This window comes from Triplophysa rosa, linkage group LG21, assembly GCF_024868665.1.
Source record: "Triplophysa rosa linkage group LG21, Trosa_1v2, whole genome shotgun sequence".
Lineage (NCBI taxonomy): Eukaryota > Metazoa > Chordata > Actinopteri > Cypriniformes > Nemacheilidae > Triplophysa > Triplophysa rosa.
The window spans coordinates 15,265,037-15,288,691 of record NC_079910.1 but is presented as its reverse complement, the minus strand read 5'-3'; the positions used below and the strand labels follow the sequence as shown (position 1 = coordinate 15,288,691).

Below are 23,655 nucleotides of genomic sequence, written 5' to 3'. Positions count from 1 at the left end.
TTGTTTGAGGATTTCAAACAATGGTGCACTTTCAATGTTTAACTTAAAACAAGAGTGTTTACATGATGCAAAACGTTTGCTGAATTGGCTGAAGGCTATTGGCTTATCAAGAGGTCTACTAACTGTATACACAAAAATGTACTACCTACATGCTGTCCACATTTAACTGACTGTCAAGTAAATAAAAAAGATTTTAAAAATAATATTGAAAAAATAGCCATACATATTGTAATATTTTACCAATAATAAAGCTATTTTTATTGACTGTATTTATTTTCATTATTATTCTATTACATTTTATTAAACATTTATTTTTTCCATGACAATATGTAATGCGTCACATCAAATTCTGGTGGGAAATTTGACTAACTTGTGATCATTTTTAGGAAATACGTGTCACCACATATTTTCATAAACAGATTGGATCAGATATCAGATAAACTGAACTGCTTTCATCACTTGTATCTGCATTGTTTTGTTTTAGAGGTACAGTTTGACTAAATTTATTATTTTGCAGTTCCTAATAAAATGACACAAATCTTACTTTTGCAGTTAATGCTTGCCAAGTGTTCGTTTTGAACCCTGCTTGCATGTCACTCACGTATAGTACTGATCAGGTTGCCAGCACCACCCGGTCCTGTAGATTCATCCTCTACAATATTAGGAAAATTAGACCTTTCCTATCCGAGCATGCTACGCAAGTCCTAGTCCAGGCTCTTGTTCTGTCCAGACTGGACTACTGCAATGCGCTACTGACTGGACTTCCAGCTTGCAAAACCAAACCTCTACAGATGATCCAGAATGCAGCGGCAAGAGTGGTCTTCAATGAACCGAAGAGAGCGCACGTCACTCTCTATAGTCGCTCGAATCAAATTCAAGACTCTGCTCCTGGCCTACAAGACCACCACTGATTTGGCACCCCTTATCTTCACTCGCTAATGCAGACTTATATACCCGCCAGATCCCTACACTCTGCAAACGAACGACGTCTTGTGGTGCCATCCCAAAAAGGTAAAAGATCTCTCTCATGTACCTTCTCGGGATCGGTTCCACATTTATAGAATGATCTGCCCGCTGTTACAAGATCAACAGATTCTGTAGCCATCTTTAAGAACCGTCTGAAAACACATCTCTTCCGTCAACACCTGACCGATCAGTTCTGACTTCTATATCTTTTCTACTCTTTCAAAAAAACCTTAGCTCTGTATACTGTGGTAGGCTATATGAGACCAATTTTTCTTTTTGCACTTATGCTTTTTGTTGTCCTTATGTTGTTCCAATTGCTTCCATTGTTTCCTTCATCTGTAAGTCGCTTTGGATAAAAGCGTCTGTTAAATGACTAAATGTAAATGTATAGCTACGCTGTAGACTTTTAAAACAAGTAATTCTGTATGACCTAAAAATGTAAGAAACACAGCCAGACACGTTTCAAGATATCAGATATTCTAATCTACAGACTAAACAGACACAACAGTTTTTAATGTGGAACATCCATGACCACAGCGGATATACCATGACACTAGTGCTGCACAATATATCGAAATGATCGAAATATGCATATCGCAATAATTTACTGAATTATTTAAAATATTCAAAAAGTTACATATAAACCTGTTTGGATGACGTGTGTTTACATTTTCCATTACTCCACAATGGACTCCTCAAACAGTCAGAAAAAAAACAAAAGAAGGTACCAATATATACCTTTGAGGTACTCTTTAGAGTACTTTTTGAAAGGGTCCCAACCCAATGACAGATTTTGTATATTTATTTCCGAGAGTGTCAGTTTATTAGCCAGCTGTGTCCGAGTATACTCTCTCTATAAAGTATTTGGTTTCTTACCTATACTCTGTACGGTATACAAATATATATTTCAAAAGACAGAACTGTCCACACCTTTCAATTCTGACACAGGCCCATTCCTATTGAAATCCAAGTAAGCTACCAAAGCAAGGTCCCAAATCCGCTCAAAATAAGGGCAGCGCTATGAGGAGGTGAATATAAAACCCATTCAAATCTAATAATGCCACAGAGCCCTGGTAGTGAAGAAAAGCTTAGGACAGCAACAGGAAACAGCTGAAACTCTTTGGACTGGATTATCTCTATTAAAGAGCAGAGGAGGAGAGCTTACAGTGATTTTGTGCTGTGAGTAACAAAACATCTGCCATCGCTAGACTTTAAAATGAAGAGCTTTGGGTTAAATATGTAACAAAAGAAAGAATCAGTACTTGAGCGAGATTAGGGGTTACAAGGCTACAAGCCAACATTTATGTATTCAACACTGTATAACATTTCTGTGAAACACTTATACGTTATTCGCCCAAGGGTGTTTGGAACCCCTCTAAACACATGACTTGGGCTAATACCATGGTATTTGAACCTCAGAGGGCTTAAGCATTCTTGAAATTGGTCCTTGTAGGGTGCCAAGATGTAAAGGGCTGGTTTACAGTGTGGAAGGGTGATAAGGATTTTTTGTTAAAGGTCATGGTCTCCAAACTTCTCCAGGGAGAACAGCCACTCCCTTCCGGAAAAGAGATGATGGCTATCAGAGACAATACTAGCGCCAATGATTATCCGCGCTTGGTACACATATTAGTAAAATGAACTAATCACTAAATATTATAAACATCGGACTATTACAAAGCAATAAACTGAGTGCTTTAGATGAGCTGGTAAAATACAGTGAAACAATAGGAGAAACAAAGAACAATAAAGCTTAATAGGTACATTATTGCACTAACATTGCAAAGACTGTGTGTTTGATTCCACAATCTGTCATCGAATTACTAGAAAAGATTATTATTGACTTCCGAATCCAGAATTAGAATTCTCTAGTCCAGTCATTGTGCTCAGTAGCATCTCAGTAACATCCTTCTGTCGCACAGGTTTTTTAGTGAGTTTGGTGACTGAATAACCATGTGGCATGTTAAACCACTTACTGTTTTTTGCTCATTGACCAAACGTCTGCCTGTGCCAAACAATGAAGAATAAAGTTATATAAAACTGTGAATCTTTCATCACAGTAAAGGCAACAGCCAGCATAAACAGGAACCATACTGGTCAGGGTTGCCAGATCTTCAACAAAATCAACCCAATGGCCTAACAAAAAAAGCCCTAAACTTGCCTAATTACCCCTTCCTAAACACCAAAAACCAAACTATGTCACCAACATTCCTAAAATACATATTTAAGAGTCACAGTTATGCATTATACACAGTTTCTTACTGAAAATCACTCTATAGTAGTAATTATGAAAACACTAATTTTTATAAAGAACTCCATCTTTCCTTAAGAAAGACCACGATCCATCCAATTTTAACTCGTGCAATAAAAAACAACCCGTGTCAATGATTAAACATAGACCAATTCTGCTGGAAACCGCAGACCTGGCAACCATGATTTTGGCATCCCACTGCTTATAAAATTCCACAAATGTCTCATTTTGTGTAGTCAAACTGTTAGACATTTTGGATAAATAATTGATTATGTAAGACAAAATTATCATGGAAAAGTAGCTAAGCACATTAAAATGTCTCTGTGTCTGCGTGATCTTGAACCCAAGGTACACAATCTCATAATTTCCCTTTTAATTTAAAATCAACCAATTTAGCTCACTTAATTTGGATGTTTATTTTATTGCTAAAAATTAACAATCATTACCCATTTGTTAAACCAAAAATGAACCATTTGTTTTTTATTAGATTTATATGCCTCGTGTTGTACCCTATAAAGTGTTGTTGCTCTTTAGTTGCTCCCTACAGTTTCATGAGCTGTGAATACAAGCTTGCATCTAAGTTTGCATCCAACACGCAAATTGAGTTTAGCAATTGGCTCTGTGTCCTCAAGTATGATGCATGTGTTCCTGGGCCGGGACTCGAGGTCCCAGGGTGCTTCGCTGAAAATGGGCCTGATATGGGTGTGCCTGTCTGCCGAGTCCAGCGCTGGCAACCACTGGCCTTATCAATGAGCCTTTCAGTAAAGCAGTGTGGTGTTGGGGCGCGGCTGCCAACACTGACGCCCCAACACAGGGAAGCCTTCAGTACAGAGAACTCACTTTCAAAGACACAAACTCCCATTTAATACACCTATGTTGACGTAATGGGAGTGAATGAGACAGTGATAGAAATGTAAGGATTGGAAAAAGATCTTACCTTGGCTTCGCATTTCTTATGAGTGGCTGTTTTGCAGACTGTGGTAGAGAGAGGGAGATGTGCGGGTTAGACAAAAATACTTGGTCTTGGTTTGATATTATTTCATCAGAAGTGTTGCTTACGGATTTTTCACAAAGAACACAAATATATTAAATATACTCATGAAAGTGTTTTATATGAGTCATGCGCTATAATCCGAGTCTTCTTATTGTCCCCTTGGTTACTTTCTAAGGGGCTGAAATGGGCATGAAACGCTCACCTCGACAAAAAGAGCCCAAATTCTCCACGCTCTGTCTGCACACCCCACACTGCCGCTTCTTTTTGAAAGTCTTCTCTTTAAAGATGTGGGGCTCGCCCTTTCCCGCCTGAAAAACACAGAACATTTTCAACATTCAACTCATGCCTCTTCGTCACCTTTAATCCTTCCACATCCCTGTGTTCGTATAAATCTCACAATCTAGACATCGATTTCTAGTTCTCGAGACAAACAGCTTGTGATTCTTTCTTGCTGCCTCGTATGAACCTTTCATCATCGTCCCTCACTCACCTGAACTCTTCTGTAGACGTCAGGTCTCTGTCTGTTTTTCCATGTACAGCAGCTCATCTTTCAATCCAAAACAAGACAAAAACCCAGCACATTTATCCGAAATGTTCCGATTTCCGAAATGCTCCGATTCGCCCAAACGGATCTGAACAACACCACCGCGTGGCTTTTGGCCAGGGGTCGACCTTAAATACCTCACGCCCACATGTTCGCCAATGTCAATATGTATGTTATCGCTTGTGATTAGGGTCAATACCCTTCAAAACCCATCACACACGTATTTGACCCAGGTATTGAGCATTTAGTTGGGTTTTCACAGTGCATGACGTCTAAGTTGAGGAGAATAATGCTGCTTTGTGTTTGGAAGTGCATTTTTCCATTTGGCAGAGAAGTAGAGGGGTTTAGCTCTCTTTTCCACTCTCTCTCTCTCTCTCGTTCTCTCAAGCTCTACCCTGTTTGGACAGCTGGAGAGAAATGCACTGTGTGCCCGTTAGGTGCCATGCCCGCAGCTGTTAATTGTGAATTCACTAAGTTGGCACCGTCTCAAACATCCACTATAAGCATTACATTCTTTATCCATCTACCTAACATGTAACAGACATCTCAAATTGTCTAAAGGAGGGAATATCTGAGAGGGGCAGAGGTGAGCTCTTTGGACCCTGGACATTAAGCAGCCACTATCGTAAAGGCGGGTTTTTATTTCTGCGTCGGACCTACGCCGCCGTAGGCAATGTGCCGGTCTGTTTATACTTGTGCGTTGTTGTCCGCGTCGACAGGCAATGGCCACTAGGCGTCAGTGTCCACAGGCGTGTTGCTTGTGTAACCAAGACAAGAGCCAAAGAAGAAGCGGTTCGTTGTGTACGCTGTCTGAAGCATTTAGCAGTGATAGTGGCAAGTAAACAGTCACTTTTGCAGCTTGAGTTGTTACATACAGAAGAACACGTAATTTATTTATATAATTTGTTCGGAAATGCGTATGAGTAAACCCGACGCTATCACTGAGTTTTTTTTACCTGAAGGGAGGGGGTTCAAGCTGTTATATTTTTGGAGAGGTGCACTTCAGGCTAGGGCGTAGGGTATGCATCTCTGCGTATGCTACGGCGTAGGTCCGACGCAGAAGTAAAAATCCCCCTTTACACCCACCTGAAACTCAATAGTAGTTGACTAGAAACAATAGGGCTGGGTGACATATCAAATATAAACAATATATTGAAATAACAGCAATGAGTTAATTGTGCTGACAATTTGAAAATCGACATTAATGTGCCAATAGGCAATTTCTCTTCCACTTTACGTCTCACAAGTAAAGCAAATATTAAGAATATCATTTTCAAATTGTCAGAATTAACTTTTTGCCTTTATTTTGTCTCCATCCATGTTGCATTAAACATTTTGAATGTGCTTTGAAACAAGAGCTGTTTTATCCATATCATGGTTTTTAATGGGACAAACAATTTAATTTTTTTTAATTATTCTAGAGCAAATGTAATGTATAATGTAAATGTATAAAAAATGTATTGATTGATTATTGTCCAAATTTGAGCCGTGTCGTTGCTGATGGCCCCATTGGCAGCGCTCCGACATATGGCGCAGCTGTGCTTCCGGCCTAACTGTGCCCCTCTCTCACCTGTGCAAATCTCTTTACTGTCCTGTCAAAATTAAGGTATAAAAGCCCCAAAATTCCCTGATGGCAACACATTAAAATCTATTCAGAACACCTTTACAACAGCATAGCAACGCCTTGGCAACCCCACACAACCCCTGAGCATCATGGTGGTGAGTTTTGTATGGTCAAGCAGCACATTTTTTTCAGATGATGTAAAAATCTAGCTAACTTTGCAATTCAGCCCACCACATTATATTTCACACATTTTAATGGTTTATCCTCCTCAGCGAAAGATAGAAATCTCAAGATTTAATCCTGTAGTTCTCAACTGGTAGCAGAAGAGCAAGGCAAAAAACATCACTCATTCATTTTAACCAAACAGTTTAAGACCAACTGCAGGATCACCTGCTTCTCATCTCATCATCAAGTGTCTCATCTTCCACGTTATTTGAGAAAAGCTTCTTTCTGAGTTAATCAGAGTAGACTGGGAGAGAGAGAGAGAGAGTTTTGAGACAGATCATTTGCACTCATGTTCACATTCACTCCTCTCATTCTCTTTTATCCAAACTCCATTGAACTAATAGTTGTAAAGAACTGATGTGATTGTGAAGACAGATGCTACCAACCACTGAAAGAAACAAAAACAATATTCTGCTCCTTGAACATTTATGAAGAACAAAAAAAATAGCATTTGTTTTATTTTGCCCTAATGAGCATGTAGTAAGCGTTCTGTGTACCCTAATGAGGGGAGCACAAAATGTACATAAAAAATCTTACCTCTTCAATGCAAAAGTCCAAAAGGGCCAAGGACCCAAATAAAAAACCCACTATGCCTTTACCTTCCCTATGTAACCCCACCCCCTTTGACCAAATGTAAACCAAAATCCCGTCTCACAGGTCCAGCGCTCTCTGAGGTGTGACTGCTCCACCCGTCAACAGTGTCGCCTTCTGCCCGATCAAGAGTGTGCCAAGAGCGGGCAGTCAGGGTAGGGACGGCCCCCAGGGTACGGAGCGCACACAAGGAGGGACTGTTCACTTAATTTTAGCCATCCAGAACAGCAAGCCAAGGCTCTCAGCAAAAAGAACAGCCATTGAGAGAAGACAACCCTCTCCTTCTTCAATGTAAGAACAGAGAAGGAATTGAACAGACATTTCATGTAAATGACAGATGTACACAGTAGCAACAGACAAGCCAGTATTTCAGTCGAAACACACACACACCCACACACCGATTTTCCCATGATTCTTCACCTCTGCACTTTCTTCTCTTCCATAAATAGCTTCAACAGATCCTCACATTGTGTGGAATATCCTGCAGTGAACTAAACTCTGTGTTCCAGCCCGAATCCGTACACGGAAAGCCAAACAAGAACATAAACACAGACTGACTCATTTAGACCATTGAAAATGAGCTACCGGGACAGTGAGCTTCCACGTTAAATGTCCAGCATCTGTTGTTTAGTAAGGAAGATCTCGCTCAAGGAAGTTATTGACAAAACAAAGACCTCAGGTTCACCTGTATAGGAATCTGGGCATCTAAGACTTCATTTGCACCAGGAATCAACAACTATTTCAGGTCTCTAGAATGTTTTGTCCACAAGAAAGAAAAATCAAAGATGAGATCTAGGGCTGAACGATTAATCGAAATCGAATCGCAATCGCGATGTGTATCTTATCATTGAGATTAAAGGGACACTTCACCCAAAAATGAAAATTCTGTCATCATTTATTCACCTTCGAGTTGTTCCAAATCTGTATAAATGTCTTTGTTCTGATGAACACAGAGAAAGATATTTGGAAGAATGCTTACAATCAGACAGATCTTGCCCCCCATTGACTCTCATAGTAGGAAAAAATTCTTTATCATTTGTGTTCTGTTGAACATAAAAGAAGATATTTTGAAGCATGTAGGACAGCAAACAGTTCTGGGGCACTTTTGACCACCATTGTATTTTTTCCTACTACGGGAGTCAATGGGGGGCAAAATCTGTCTGGTTATAAGCATTCTTCCAAATATCGTTCTCTGTGTCCATCAGAACAAAGACATTTATACAGATTTGGACTCGAAGGTGAGTCAATGATGACAGAATTAAAATTTTGGGGTGAAGTATCCCTTTAAATAGAGAGCAAATGGAAACTTTGCCTAAGTCTCATCTGCATCTCAGATGTTTCCCCTGTCCCATTGTAGACAGGCCTACAATGCAATTATGCATTTGTGATTGAAATGCCAATCCATCCTGGCTGAGACAACAACGAATAACCCCCTGTTGCTTGTTACAAGAAGCTTTAAACAAAAAAAAAACATCTGTTTAAAATATACTCAGAAATACACATATACTAGGACTGGACAATGAATCGAAAAGTAATCGAGCCCGACATTCAGAACCTCTAACCGACTTACTTTTCCCATATCGGTTATTTCGATTACTTTCCCTTTAACATCCATGTCGACGGGTGCCCCTACCTCACTTTTTTTCTTATCAGAGCCAAAGAGACTTAAAATACTCCAATACTTCTGAGCGTACACATATATGTAAGACATCATTTCACTCTTTTACGTGCGTGCACTCACAATAACAACAAAACGTTGTGATTTTGTAAAATAAAGAAAATCAACAGGGCGCGTTATCAGTCGTCTCCGTCTCTACTCCACTCACATATTTCTGAAACACGTCAGTGAACTGATCCAAAACTCTGTCACACAAACATGATATTTACAGTACAAAACCTTGTCAGTAAACTACGCAGTGCAAAAAAAACAAAGAAAAATAAACAAAAACAAAATAATCGTTCAATATTCGTAATCGAGAGAAAATGTTCAATTAATCGAGATTTAGATTTGAGGCCAAATCGTCCAGCCCTAACATATACACATATTCATAGTTCAACATTGCTCAAAAATGACTAAACTTTCCCTTCTGCCTCAGCCAATCTGTGTCGAATCACTTGTGTCCTTGAACATGGCATTGATGCCCAGGGTGCCCCAAGGAGAAAGTCACTTCTCATTAATCCGAATGACAACATCTGCAAATAAGCACATTATCAAGAGCCTGAAATCAAATGATGATCCTTTAACAGATGCATCTGATTAGTTTGAATATCACAGGGACAATGAAAGTTTGTTAAGACAGCACAAACAAATATTCAAGAAAAAAGATCATAAACACAAAGCAGAAAAATAAATAGTGGAGAGAGGATGGAAAAATGAAGCCAATCAGCCAAGTAGCTGGACATCAAACTCCCATAAAGAAGAGATGAGCCAGTGAACAACAATGATTTATCACTGCTATAATCTACACATGCTGAAAAAAGTGCTTTAAGAGCCACAGGTGGCATTTACCGCAATGCCACTGAGAATCTTCAGCAAAATTACAGATTAAACACAATTTCACAAATTTTATTTTTACATTTTCGTAAGAAAATGTAATGCTTGGCTAGGCAAAACTACGCTATTGGCAGCTGCTTTAGATTCTACATTACTATCTGTTTGCCAACATCGTCATCATACACAAGACAACAGTTTAATACTTAAGGGTTTGTTCAAAAGAATGAGAAACACAAATGCTTGCCTTAAAGAAATACAATTCTGTCATCATTTATTCACCCCCGTGTCACGGAAAACCTGTATCTGACTCATTATCCAATGAAACACAAAAGAAAATATTTGGAGAAATGTCGTATTGGTGTTGTGTCCATACAATGGAAGTCAGTGGGGTTCAGTGTTGTTTGGTTACCAACGTTCTTCAAAATATCTTCTGTGTTCTGCAGAAGGAAGAAAGCCACACGGGTTTGGAATGACCTGAGGGTGAGTAAATGACAAACACTGCAAGGTTTCGTAAGTAGGGGAGTTTTAAAGACTTTATTCCATCATGACTCTTTCTCTTCAGTGCGGGGTAAAAGAGGGAGATCAAGGAATACACATAAGTTTGTTTATAAGTGTGATGGGTGGAACTGTGTGTGTGTGTGTACTGTAGGGTGGGACAGGCAGTGGGGAAACAGAGACTGCCTGTTCCAATGATGAAGTCAGCGTAGAGCCATTACCTACTTCCTGTTCCAATTTCCGTGACAAACACACATCACAACAACCAACAGACAACACATGCTTTTGCAAAACATTAATACTGGACCATCCATTTTCATAACTGTATTTCTATCAATGATCCATTTGTCAGATTGGCCCTAATCTTCGGCTAGCTAGGATGGAAACAAATATTTAAGATCGAATGGGACTAAAAGAATAAAAATCAATGAAAACCTAAAGTTGTTGATTAATAATAACAATATTCTGAATATTTGGGGCAAAGGGTTCCTTTCAGTGTGACACACAGGCGTTTCCTCAGGAAACGACAGACCGGACTACCCATCCTATTGTACGTTTTTATTTGCACTTCCTCCTGTCAATCTGTCACTCGGTTTCACACACAACAGTCAATTAGCAGCAGACGGTCATCAAGCATTAACTCTCTCACACAATGTTATCATCTTACTAAATATAACCCAAGAGAAACCCTACAGGGAAGTGGGGAGACTGCCAATTATATCGAGATAAAACAATTATGCACGCATACTGTACATCCAATTATTCCTCATCAGGAATTCCTGTGGCGTGACTCGTATGTGAACTTGCATGTTCTGTATCTAACTGTGGTTTCAGACTGTTATGATTAAGGATTTCAGTGTGTGATGTGAGACGTAAGAGAACCAAGTGCACAGTAATCAGTAACCGCACTTGTTTTATGACTGTACATAAATGCCTCAAATATGCTTGTAATAAAAATCACCTTGATTATGGCTTATATCAATTACTCGCATGGTTTTTACTGTGCTAAAATCAACACCGGGAATTATTACATCGTTATGTTGCCAGGTAACTGTTGCACGGCTCTCTATTGACATCCATAACTCTTTCAATGGGCTTCTCTAATGTAAACAATCGGTTTCTTAAGATAAACCAATTTACAGATTTTACAGGTGGAATATGATACAAAAAAGTTGTTAAACTTTGTGTTTTCAGGTGGATTTTAGCTTAGGCAGGGACTCGAGACAGACCTACATGAGGTCATATATAAAATGACTGCTAAAAGAAAAAAAAGAGAAAGAGGGATAAGACGTCTCTAAAAAGAGTACTGCGTAAAGTATGTATGTACTGTATATGGCAAATCATATGATATCAACTATTTACTTAAACATTAACACTTACATTGTAAGAATTATGGTCCAAAATAACAGTTTATATACGTTAAGCAGCTTTTTACAGGATCTCACACCACAAATCTACTTAATTAGAGCATTACATCCCCGGTAATGTCAACAACATATACAAGGACCGGCTTTCAGTGCAACACGTCATTACTGTTTGACTTTGAAAGCTGTGAGAGGCTGAAGAACAGACACAGAATGCGAATTTGGGTGAACGTGCATCAACTTCTTGTCTTTAATTTAGTTGCAAAACATACTTCAGGAACTTCTCGCAAACCTACTAAAAAAAATCGCAGGATTTTCTGTTTTGTACAGACATTTGTATTCACCACAGCTGCGCAAAAACATCCAAATATCTTTGTATTTTATGATTTTCCCTTCCACGCAGAATAATATCTTTTCATATTTAAGCTATTTCTGAATAACTAAAAATGCTTGTTTGATACAGTCTCTGTTACAGTTTATTGTTTTTCATGTGTTTGTCAATTTCATTCATTTTGGCCTGAAAAGTAATGACGTAACCTAAATATAATGCGTCACCGAGCTTGTCCACTCAATGATCTGAAGTACACAGTACTAGAACTCCAAGGTGTGCACAATTTTAGCCAAAATAGTAACTGGCAATTTGCTATTATTAAAATTAGTATTAGTTTTATGGTAAAATCGTTTTATTGTAGTAACAGTAACGTTAACTGTTGTAACTACGCAGTTCGGCGGAAACCACGGTTACCATGGCAACGTTCTGGAAGGAATATGAGAGCATTCCTTTATTTTATAACAAGCTGAATGTATCGAAAGCAATAAAGTCATTTACTAGATGCACCCACATGTCTACTCCCTTCCACACGTCTATGTTGCCTGGCTAGGCTGCACAATACGTTTTGGAACACAGTTGTCTCCGGTGAGGCGTTTAATACACGATGACGCAGTAACTATTAGTTACCGCGCGTGAAGTCATATGATGACTCTTTCTTTCTGCTCTGCAGTTTAACCCCTGGCAAAAAGTGGGGAAAACCAAAGATCTTTCTTTCCGCAGATTTTCATCGACGACACATGGCAAAAAAAATAGTTCAGACTCAAACGCGGGCGTTTAAATTAGTTCTTGCCAGACTTCATTAGAAGAGTAATAAAACCTTTAAAACGTTTTATAAGGTTTTAATTTGTGGTTATGTAAGGCTTGTGATCATTGCCTGTAAGGTACAAACACGCACAGCACAGAGCGCGCGCGCTTGCGAGAGAGACTTTGCTCAGTCTGTTGAGGATCCCGTCTGACATGTTTCACTTGTCATGATAGGGGAACGTGGAAAACGTGGTGACAGGAGACAGAACCACAAATGCCGATCTGTCGTTACCGTTTAAAACTACATCTAACCACTTAATTCTTCACCATGTAAATAAAACTCTGTCTTATTTAGTGTGTGCAAGTCATGGGATGCTGTAAAATCATACATAATAAATGAAAATGACAGACATTATCGATGTTGCTTTTTGCATGATAGATAGTATGTATCTTACATACAATACGATGTTATTTATACAAAAAATTTCAATGAACATATGAAATCTACTCCCGTTATTAACTTACACGTCCCTTCCTCTTCTCAAAAGTTAGCACCTTGCTTACCTTATTCATGTTCTTGGAGAATATTCCACATAAAAGAGGTTTCCGTAAAGATTTCATGGGCTACATTACCGATAGGTCAATGTTTGGAGAGGCACTGGAGTACAGATGGAGTTGTTTTCTTTACTCTCACTAGTAAACTCATAGACTGTGTGGGAGGAGTCACGGAAAGAAAGGATTGTGGAATGTTGTTACTGGAAGCAAACTTTTCTGATTGGCTGCATCCCGAAGAATCGATATCCCATTGAATGGATTGCAAACTAGACGTTTATTAATCTAAAGGTGTCATATATATTCAAGTACATTATTTATTCCATTCCATTACTGTATAAAAATGTGGGTGTTGAATCTTTAGTAAAGATGTCCTAAAGTAAAGAATTTAGCGTTTAATAAATGCTTACCGAGGTTTGCAATTATTCCAGCAATCGTTCTAGCAAATTCACTAGAAAATAGCTGAGCAGTTTGGCACCATTCAATAATTTTCATGTCGACAAAAGTCCGCCAAAAAGTTTCTTTGAATGAGCTACTGAAAGCGCAGCAGCGACATCACGCGGTCACACGTGGAACTACATCGTTGGTCAGTAAGTTTATAGTGTTTAAATGGTGTCAAAGTGTTAAGGTTGTGTTTTTTCAATCAATGAAATAAACAAAACACATGGCTTTATATTTAATTGGTGAATTCAAGTCAACAAGCAGAGTAAACAATATCTTATGTGGAATTCTAAAGCAACTTTTCAACTTTGCTTTAACACTGAATACAGAATAACTATCCAAGCCATGAGTAATGCAGTTGCAAACTATGCTTTTTATAAACAGACAACATAACAGAAATCCGAAAATTATATCAATATAAATAAGCACTAAAAGCAAACTTGGTTTAATTTGTAAAAGACGGGAAGGGATGGAGAGGGCAAGGTTAAGAGAAGGAAGAATAAAGAAATAAGGGAAGAATCAAGAAAAGCATGCATGGGTTGTGGCTTGGGAGAACACATTTTCACGATCCAGTTCAAGGAGAAGACTGAGCGATGTTGAGAAAGGGTTAAGTTATGTGTCAGACACACAGGCCATGGGAGAGTGTGTGTAGACAGGATGTGGAGGGCACATGGTTGGGGAGAGAGAGGGGCCCCGGAGCAGGCAGACTGTGAACATTAGAGAAACATGTCCCGTCCCATTCGCCAAGCCACGTGGATACGAATTTATACTGTTTACAGAACCACAGGGAGGGGAGGAGAGAAGGAGAAACTGTTTGTCCAGAGTTTACATTTAAATAGAACTCTCTTGCACTGTTTGTCCCACACTGTTTACACAAGCATCACTATTATGATCACTAATAATTAAGATGAGTTTTTTAAAACCCCAAACCCATTAGTATTAAGTATTAAGCTTTGGCTCAAAACTTTCAATATGTGCCGTTTGTGCTATGGACGTGAATGATGTCCGAGCCATATTTTGGTATCAGACTATCATAGACTTAAGCTCACGAGCAACCAGCCAGAACATTTACATAGCAACACCCTATGCATGCAACCAAGTGAGTTGTGAACAGGCAGGCACAATGTCAAAAATCTAGTAAGTAAATAAAAAACAAGGATTTGGGAAAATACAAGAGAGAAAGAGAAAAACGATTGAAAGTCACACCTAATCTAGGCAGCGGATGCAGACGTTTGAGATGAAATGGTGCATTTACTCCTCATAGTCGTGGGGTGGAACCGTGTTTCAGTAGAGCCATGTTGTGCCACACAGAAGATACTTGTGTTATTGCAGGACGTACAGTCACTCACAACAACCAAACGGAATCCAGGATATTTAGAAACACCTACAGGTACAGCCAAGTAAACATAACATTTGTTTATATTTTAGGCCTGAAAAAAAAATGAATACGTACTGAGTGTGGTGAAATGCTACTTGACGGATGATGTAATGTTGACCACCAGTAACGGATGGAATGTTAAAGGGAATCACTAACAAGATTAAAAAAGAGAGAGCGAGAGATGAGAACATGCAGAAAGAGGAAATGGAGGAAGGGGAATGAGAATGATTAGGTACAGGAGCCAAAGGGTTGATTAAATACAGCTGTGGAGAAAGAGAGAGAGAGAGAGAGAGAGAGAGAGAGAGAGAGAGAGAGAGAGAGAGAGAGAGAGAGAGAGAGAGAGAGAGAGAGAGAGAGAGAGAGAGAGAGAGAGAGAGAGAGAGAGAGAGAGAGAGAGAGAGAGAGAGGAGGAAAGAGAGAGAGAGAGAGAGAGAGAGAGAGAGAGAGGTGATGATGGAGCAAGGGGGTATTGGGGTGGTAAAATGAGTCTAAGAAATGGAAAGGATTCGGAAATTAATTTGTAGAAAAGTAATGTCTTCACCCAGTTAACTCAAAACAAAAAAATATTCAATTTCATTTCATTCCAAATCTGTATACTGTACTCTTTCTGTAAACCATAAAAGAAGATATTTTGAGAAATGTCTCAGTGTCTATATGGGGGCCAATGTTGTTTGGTTACCAAATTTTTCAAAATATCTTCTTTTGTGTTTTACAGAAGAAAGAAAGTCAAACGACAAGAGTGTGAGCAAATGATGAAAGAATTTTTCATTTTTGGGTGAACTGTCCTTTTAAGAGACACTTTTCACACTTTCACTTATTTTAATTTGTCTGCTAAAAGTCCAATTGTGTAACACATGCATTACAGGAGTGTTCTGTCATTTTTCGACCACGATGTTGTTCTCAAAACATGTTTAATGACGCATATACTGTATATTTTATGCTGTAAATTCTGTACTTGTATCAGAAATTTACATTTTAAACATTTTTGGAATAAATTCTTTCATCTTGAGCAATTTATATATTTGTCCTAAATACAACGGAATATTTCACACTGTATTACTACTCTTTATTGACACAGTTCTATTACTAGTAATGTAGTAAACAAACTTTAAATGACTACTTAAAATTAGTGAAAATTGTTGTAATGAAAATGAATTTATTTTCACAATAAATACTAATGTGGTTCAACCCTGGCACACAAAAGTGCCCAGAAACATTGAATATTTTCACAGATTTTTACATGTTTGATGAAGCACATCCCTCTCATTCTCTGCCCATCCCTCAGGCTCCCAAAACATTTACTGCACAAACACTGCAGTGAGCTGATATCAGTGCAGAACAACCAGCGGTGAAAGAAAGCAAGCAGAGAGATTTCACAGATTTGTTTTTATAACTGGTGCTGCCATGAAGTGCCACTAAAAGGACATGGCTGGCTTTTCCTTTTCCTTTGAAAGGCTTCCAGTTCACATTCTTTCGCAAAGACATGTGATTTCTCATGTTCTCTCAGCACACACATCCTCAAAGTAAATCTATCAAAAAAAATATTCAGACGACGGGTCATGCCCCCCTGAGAATACACGCCCACAGAGGGCTTTTCTGAGTCACTGTTTCATTTCAGATGAGCAAGAGGAAAATTAGAGCCATTTGTTGTCTGGTTGAACACTTACTATTCCATTAGACTGATGAAGAGATTCATCACGTGAGTGTTGGTATTTATGTATTTGCATTTGTACATACTGTGTGTTGTCATCAATGAAGAAGTGAACAAAACGTGTCAATTTTATGAAGAAAATGTGAGTGGTGTGCAAAACGTTTGGCTGCTGTGTTATGGGTGTTGGTCAGGGTGTTGCTGTGCAGTTGCTAAGGTGTGCCAAGTGGCTGTGTGCATGTTGTGCGGTTTCTAGGGTGGTCATTTATTGGAATAAGTGGTCAGATTATATTCTGGTTAATATAAATGTCTTGACTCCTTCCTATAACGTATATCTTCGCGATTTTAAAGTTAACTACGGGAAAAGCATAAATTTGATCAGTCTCTAAAAGTAACAGCACACTTTTTCAACAAGCTGCACCAGGAAAGCATGACAAGTTTTAAATGTAACGCTTTAAAGAGATTTATTCACGTTTACTCACAACGATGTCATTTCGAACCTGTCTAACTTCCTTTCTTTTGCAGAACACAAAAGAAGATATTTTGAAGAAGGCTGGTAACCAAACAACATCGGACCCCATTGACTTCCATATGGACACAAAAGAGACCGTATCTTCTTTTGTGTTTCACAGCAGAAAGAGTCAGATATAGGTTTTGAATGACATGAGGATGAATAAATGATGACAGAATTTTTACTTATGGGTGTGATGCTTGCCTGGGTAATAATGAAATGAATTCTGATCTCTTTCTCACAATACGAAGTATTCCTGTGTTAGTGTGATGATCAACAGAGCAAAAAACAAACAAACAGCATGTTTATGACCCTGAATGTGACTTACACCAGCAGCTTGCATGAGCTTTGGGAAAAACAGAGCCTATTTATACATCGACCAGGCTTTTTCCTGTGTGATGTTTATAGTGGATGCCTGTGGATTATGGCTGCAGTAAACTAGCACTTGTTGACATTCCATGGATATTCCATTCCAGGAATATACCATAAACCCCAAAGAGCACAGATACGTAAAGAGCACAGTGTGACTGTTGTGAAGTCATGCTCGCAACAACAATTCTTCACAACGTTTTTAGATGTTTCTAATTTAAGACAGTTTAATAACCACTGACAGAGAGACTTTAAAATATTTCACATCTAAAGACCATTTAGGGTGATGTAAGGGGGTGGTTCACCCAAAAATGAAAATTCTGTCATTGTTTATTCACCCTCATGTCATTTCAAACCTGTATGACTTTCTTCTGCAGAACACAAAAGAAGATATTTGGAAGAATGTTGATAACCAAAACAACAGTGGTACCCATTCATTTCTATTATATTCACACACACAAAAAAATCCCATGTTACCAACATTGTTCGAAATGTCTTCTTTCTTGTTCTGCAGAAGAAAGAAAGTTATACAGTTTTGAAATGTAAATGATGACAGAATTTTCATTTTTGGGTGAACTGTCACTTTAAATAAAAAGTAAAGAAGAGGGGAGCATTTTAAGGGAACAAGAGGAAAAAGCACTTTCAGTTTTACATTCATACTTACACCGTGTCTACACCAGACACGACACACGACTTGTTCTAATGGGATTGTCGCGCCGCACCCAGTGTGGACAAAATTAAAATGGGTTCTAATGCATTCTATTGTCTTTTGTCGCGTCGTATCGTGTTTATACTTAAAATATAACTGATGAAAAGGTTGGTAACACTTTACAATAATTTACTATTTGTTACAATTAGTTTATGCATTAGCTAACGTCAACAGCATTTATTAAAATGAATTCGTGTTAATTTCAGCATTTACTTATACAAACCCGATTCCAAGAAAGTTGGGACACTGTACAAATTGTGAATAAAAAAGGAATGCAATAATTTACGAATCTCATAAACTTATATTTTATTCACAATAGAATATAGATAACATATCAAATGTTGAAAGTGAGACATTTTGAAATGTCATGCCAAATATTGGCTCATTTTGGATTTCATGAGAGCTACACATTCCAAAAAAGTTGGGACAGGTAGCAATAAGAGGCCGGAAAAGTTAAATGTACATATAAGGAACAGCTGGAGGACCAATTTGCAACTTATTAGGTCAATTGGCAACATGATTGGGTATAAAAAGAACCTCTCAGAGTGGCAGTGTCTCTCAGAAGTCAAGATGGGCAGAGGATCACCAATTCCCCCAATGCTGCGGCGAAAAATAGTGGAGCAATATCAGAAAGGAGTTTCTCAGAGAAAAATTGCAAAGAGTTTGAAGTTATCATCATCTACAGTGCATAATATCATCCAAAGATTCAGAGAATCTGGAACAATCTCTGTGCGTAAGGGTCAAGGCCGGAAAACCATACTGGATGCCCGTGATCTTCGGGCCCTTAGACGGCACTGCATCACATACAGGAATGCTACTGTAATGGAAATCACAACATGGGCTCAGGAATACTTCCAGAAAACATTGACGGTGAACACAATCCACCGTGCCATTCGCCGTTGCCGGCTAAAACTCTATAGGTCAAAAAAGAAGCCATATCTAAACATGATCCAGAAGCACAGGCATTTTCTCTGGGCCAAGGCTCATTTAAAATGGACTGTGGCAAAGTGGAAAACTGTTCTGTGGTCAGACGAATCAAAATTTGAAGTTCTTTTTGGAAAACTGGGACGCCATGTCATCCGGACTAAAGAGGACAAGGACAACCCAAGTTGTTATCAGCGCTCAGTTCAGAAGCCTGCATCTCTGATGGTATGGGGTTGCATGAGTGCGTGTGGCATGGGCAGCTTACACATCTGGAAAGGCACCATCAATGCTGAAAGGTATATCCAAGTTCTAGAACAACATATGCTACCATCCAGACGTCGTCTCTTTCAGGGAAGACCTTGCATTTTCCAACATGACAATGCCAGACCACATACTGCATCAATTACAACATCATGGTTGCGTAGAAGAAGGATCCGGGTACTGAAATGGCCAGCCTGCAGTCCAGATCTTTCACCCATAGAAAACATTTGGCGCATCATAAAGAGGAAGATGCGACAAAGAAGACCTAAGACAGTCGAGCAACTAGAAGCCTGTATTAGACAAGAATGGGACAACATTCCTATTCCTAAACTTGAGCAACTTGTCTCCTCAGTCCCCAGACGTTTGCAGACTGTTATAAAAAGAAGAGGGGATGCCACACAATGGTAAACATGGCCTTGTCCCAACTTTTTTGAGATGTGTTGATGCCATGAAATTTAAAATCAACTTATTTTTCCCTTAAAATGATACATTCTCTCAGTTTAAACATTTGATATGTCATCTATGTTGTATTCTGAATAAAATATTGAAATTTGAAACTTCCACATCATTGCATTCTGTTTTTATTCACAATTTGTACAGTGTCCCAACTTTTTTGGAATCGGGTTTGTACATTATTAAAATGTTGTCACTGTTAACATTAGTTAATGCACAATGAACTGTATGAATGACTGTATTGATATATTGACATTAAAAAGGATGAATAAATGCTGAAAAAATAAATTGTTCAGTGTTGGCGAATGTTAACTAATGCATTTACTAATGTTAACTAATAGCACCTTATTGTAAAGTGTTAATAAAAGGGTAATACACATGTTATTCATGAACATCTCTCTCATACAAACTAACAAGAATGACAAACTGCACAAGACAGCCATCAGACAAATGTGACCTCACAGACCCACAAGGCAGAGATGAGAATGAGGAATGAAGTGTTTGTCTCACACAGACAAAAGCAGCTCAGTGAGGATCCTGACAAGCTAACGTTTCTCATTGTTAAATCGCACAATAAAAGGTAAATAATAACCAAAGAGAATGTTTATACGATCCGTAATACAATGACACGATCATTGATTTGCCATTATGAGTTAATAATACATGGGTCAACTTGATCTCTCAAGAATTAGTAAATATTTTAGTTCATTTCATACAAATCCTACTTATAGTCACGAATTGCCATTAGATTGTGTTGTCTGGGTCTGTATTTAAAAGTTTGTAGGTTTCAAATCCTTCAAGGGTTTATTAAGAATCACTGGCACTCGAGCATGACACGCAAGCCTCATTGGGGACATGATGGTGAACACCATAAGTATTTAAAAACAGCTAAATGTCAAACTGGCTTGTTAGCATCATAAACTAGATATGAGCTTGCATAACATGTTTCATTAAAGTCTCATCCAGTCGACCACAATCTTTTTCTGTCTGACGCGATCATACAGTGATTTAGGACTATATCGCCATGAAACTGCGTCCGCAGCAAAGAAAAGAACCTGGCCTGGTATTAAAGTGAAAAATGTCTGTGAAAATAAACATTATGGTTACTGTAGCAGGAGGAACCCTTCGAAATAAACCACAGCTATTAAATTATCAACAAGACAGCGGATTACTTTTTTGCAATCCCACAGTGAAAATACTAGAAAAAGGAGATATTGTTTTAATATGCGTGTTTGGATGCACATAATGAGGCTATAACATGTATGAAATGGGCGTGACTGAATAAATGCAACTTTGGAAAGGATTTAGTAACACGCATGCACACACGCACATAATGATTCCCAGGCCTGCTCCACAGGTTCAGCTGCAACTTTGTGACATCATCGAGAGGGCTTCAAGTTCCCACGATGCAGTGCACGTGAACGATCCTTAGGGACCGGATGGTTATAGACTTTCACTCTCAGGCATGTAAACACACAATCACACCCTCCTCAAGTTTTCCAGCTAGTCTTTGTCTTCTTTAACAATCGGGAAGACAATGTTACAGTACTTAATGCTACAAAAGACAAGCTCATCTTTAAAGAAGACTCGAAAGCGTAGAAAAAGTAAGACGATGCTATGCTACAGATATGTAGCATGATGAGGAAAGCACCGCAATTACTATTGCCCATTCTTGGTGTTACAAAGTTTAACGGGATAGTTCACCCAAAAATTACATTTCTGTTTTTCAAAACCTGTAGGACTCATTCTTCTGTGGAACACAAAAGAAGATATTTTGAGAAATGTCTCTATGGTTTTCTGAACATGCATTGGGTGTCATATTTTTTTATATATCGTATTATATATTTATATCATACTTTAATATATCGTCTTCTGTGTTCTGCTGAAGACAGTCATACAGGTTTGGAATAACATGAGGGTGAATAAATGATGAAAGAATTTTCTTTTTTGGGTGATTTGTCCCTTTAAGTACAACATTTTGACTAGTAAACATCAAGGATTTATGGATTATTATAGAGACTTGGGGTAATAAGCAACCACCTACTCTGGTAACCACATTGAAACCATGGCAACCACATATAATGTCTTATAGAGCAGGGGATTTCAAACTGAACAAAACATATTATTTTATGATTTATACTTCATTGAGTTTTCTTATTGGCAAACAAGAAACAACTCTGGAGAGCAGGGGGACTCCAGAATGTTCTGAGGGGTCCCCAGATTAAAAAAAGTAGTCAAATTTACTGAAAATTCTACAAACAATATGTTATCTTTATAATATTACACTTACTATTTGTCCAACAGTTGAAATGCTTCTTTATACAAAAGTATTTTAGAAAGGGGTCCCTCGCAAAGTGGTCATTATATTTGAAGGTCCTTGGCATGAAAAAGTTTGAAGACCCTGTCTTAGAGCACCTTAGCAACCACATAGAAACGCCCTGGAAACCAGCATCCTTGTGACAAAAGATTGAAATTGAACTTTGAATTTTTTTTTTTCAGAAAGTGACAAAAACTCAAATTTCATAATGTAATACAGCTAAAAATAAATGTTTGAGCATATACAGTAAATGCATAAAAATATTCAAGTTCATCAAATCTGATGCTCTTTTCACTACACGTGAGTCCCTCTATTTATAATAACTTACAAAACATATTATTTTATGATTTATACTTCATTGGATTTTCTAATTGGCAAACAATAAACAATATAAAACACTCATCAAGTAAACAATAAAAAAATACTAAAACACTAAAACACTAACACTCTAGACTCTTAAAAATAAAGATCCTAAATGATGCCATAAAAGAACCATATTTGGCTGTATGGTTCCATAAAGAACAGAACCTTTCTGTTTCACAAAATATTCTTTTCAGTGGAAAAAGGTTTCTTAAATAATAATAAAAAAAAATGGTTCTAAAGTAAATGGTTCTTGGGGACCCATCCGTATAGCTTCTTTATTTTTAAGAGCATCGAAAAACTACAAAAATAAAACAGTTAAAAACTTCCATATTACAGCATCAACAAACCCATATCCTATACATGAAATTCACCACAACCACGAGCATCAGTTCCAAGAACTGCAGCACTCAAATACACATCCACCAAACCTACCTTGGTCAGTCTCATGCTTCCTCTAGATTCTGCTCTCTCCCTCCTCACAGACCCTCTCACGGGCACCGGATCAGGCTCGTCCCCACAACTATCCGTACTCAGGGCGCAACCCATATAGAGACCTGGACCCGGACGGTCCTCTCCTTCCTCTCCCTCTCTCTGGCTGAAGTTTCCCGAGCACACAAGAGCAGCTGTTTTTGTCCGTTCACTGGAGGCCCTTCCCCTTTTTCTGGCTCTCGTTCAAACACACACACATGTTCGCCCGTTGACACTCATCTGTCTCTGGTGAGCACACACGTGTATACAAAGGTGGGAATATGCCTATTAAATCAAACGTCCATTAGCGGTTTGAAGCTAGCACGCGTACGGTCAGCCCAATGCACAACACGCAAGCCGACATCCAGAGGATATCAGCCCCCACCCCCTGCTTTTCCCGAACACACGCACTATTGTGCTGAAGTCTTTCCATCCAGACCATACACAGACACTGACTTTTTGATCTAGTTTAGTACTTTGTAAGGAAAACTTGTTTTGTTTTGCTCACTTTTGTTATTGTTAGACACTTGAGGTCACTTTTGTGCTACAGATCAATGAATGAAATTGTTTGTTGAAGAGATGCGTCCAAGGGACCGGAATATGATATAGATTTGACCCTCTTGACCTATGTAAGCATCCACATCTTTAATCATTTACTCGCCCTCATGTCATTCCAAACCTGTGTGACTTTCTGTCTTCAG

The 23,655-nt window shown here is 38.5% G+C and overlaps 1 protein-coding gene across 4 annotated transcripts in view; it reads right to left on the bottom strand.

The window, feature by feature from the left end:
- tns2a (tensin 2a) overlaps positions 1 to 23,290 on the bottom strand; it is a 51,539-nt gene extending 28,249 nt beyond the window's left edge. The window contains exons 1-3 of one of the 4 annotated variants that reach the window (XM_057363005.1): positions 22,919 to 23,290; positions 4,411 to 4,516; positions 4,152 to 4,189 (exon numbers count right to left, since the gene is read on the bottom strand). In XM_057363005.1, the coding sequence (XP_057218988.1) occupies positions 4,152 to 4,189; positions 4,411 to 4,516; positions 22,919 to 23,032 (258 nt within the window). In that variant the 5' untranslated portion in view covers positions 23,033 to 23,290. Of the gene's footprint in view, positions 1 to 4,151; positions 4,190 to 4,410; positions 4,517 to 7,078; positions 7,186 to 13,124; positions 13,241 to 22,918 lie in introns of those variants that run through there. The other 3 variants (XM_057363006.1, XM_057363007.1, XM_057363008.1) reach the window with 3 other exon arrangements.
- Positions 23,291 to 23,655: the final 365 nt, after the last annotated feature.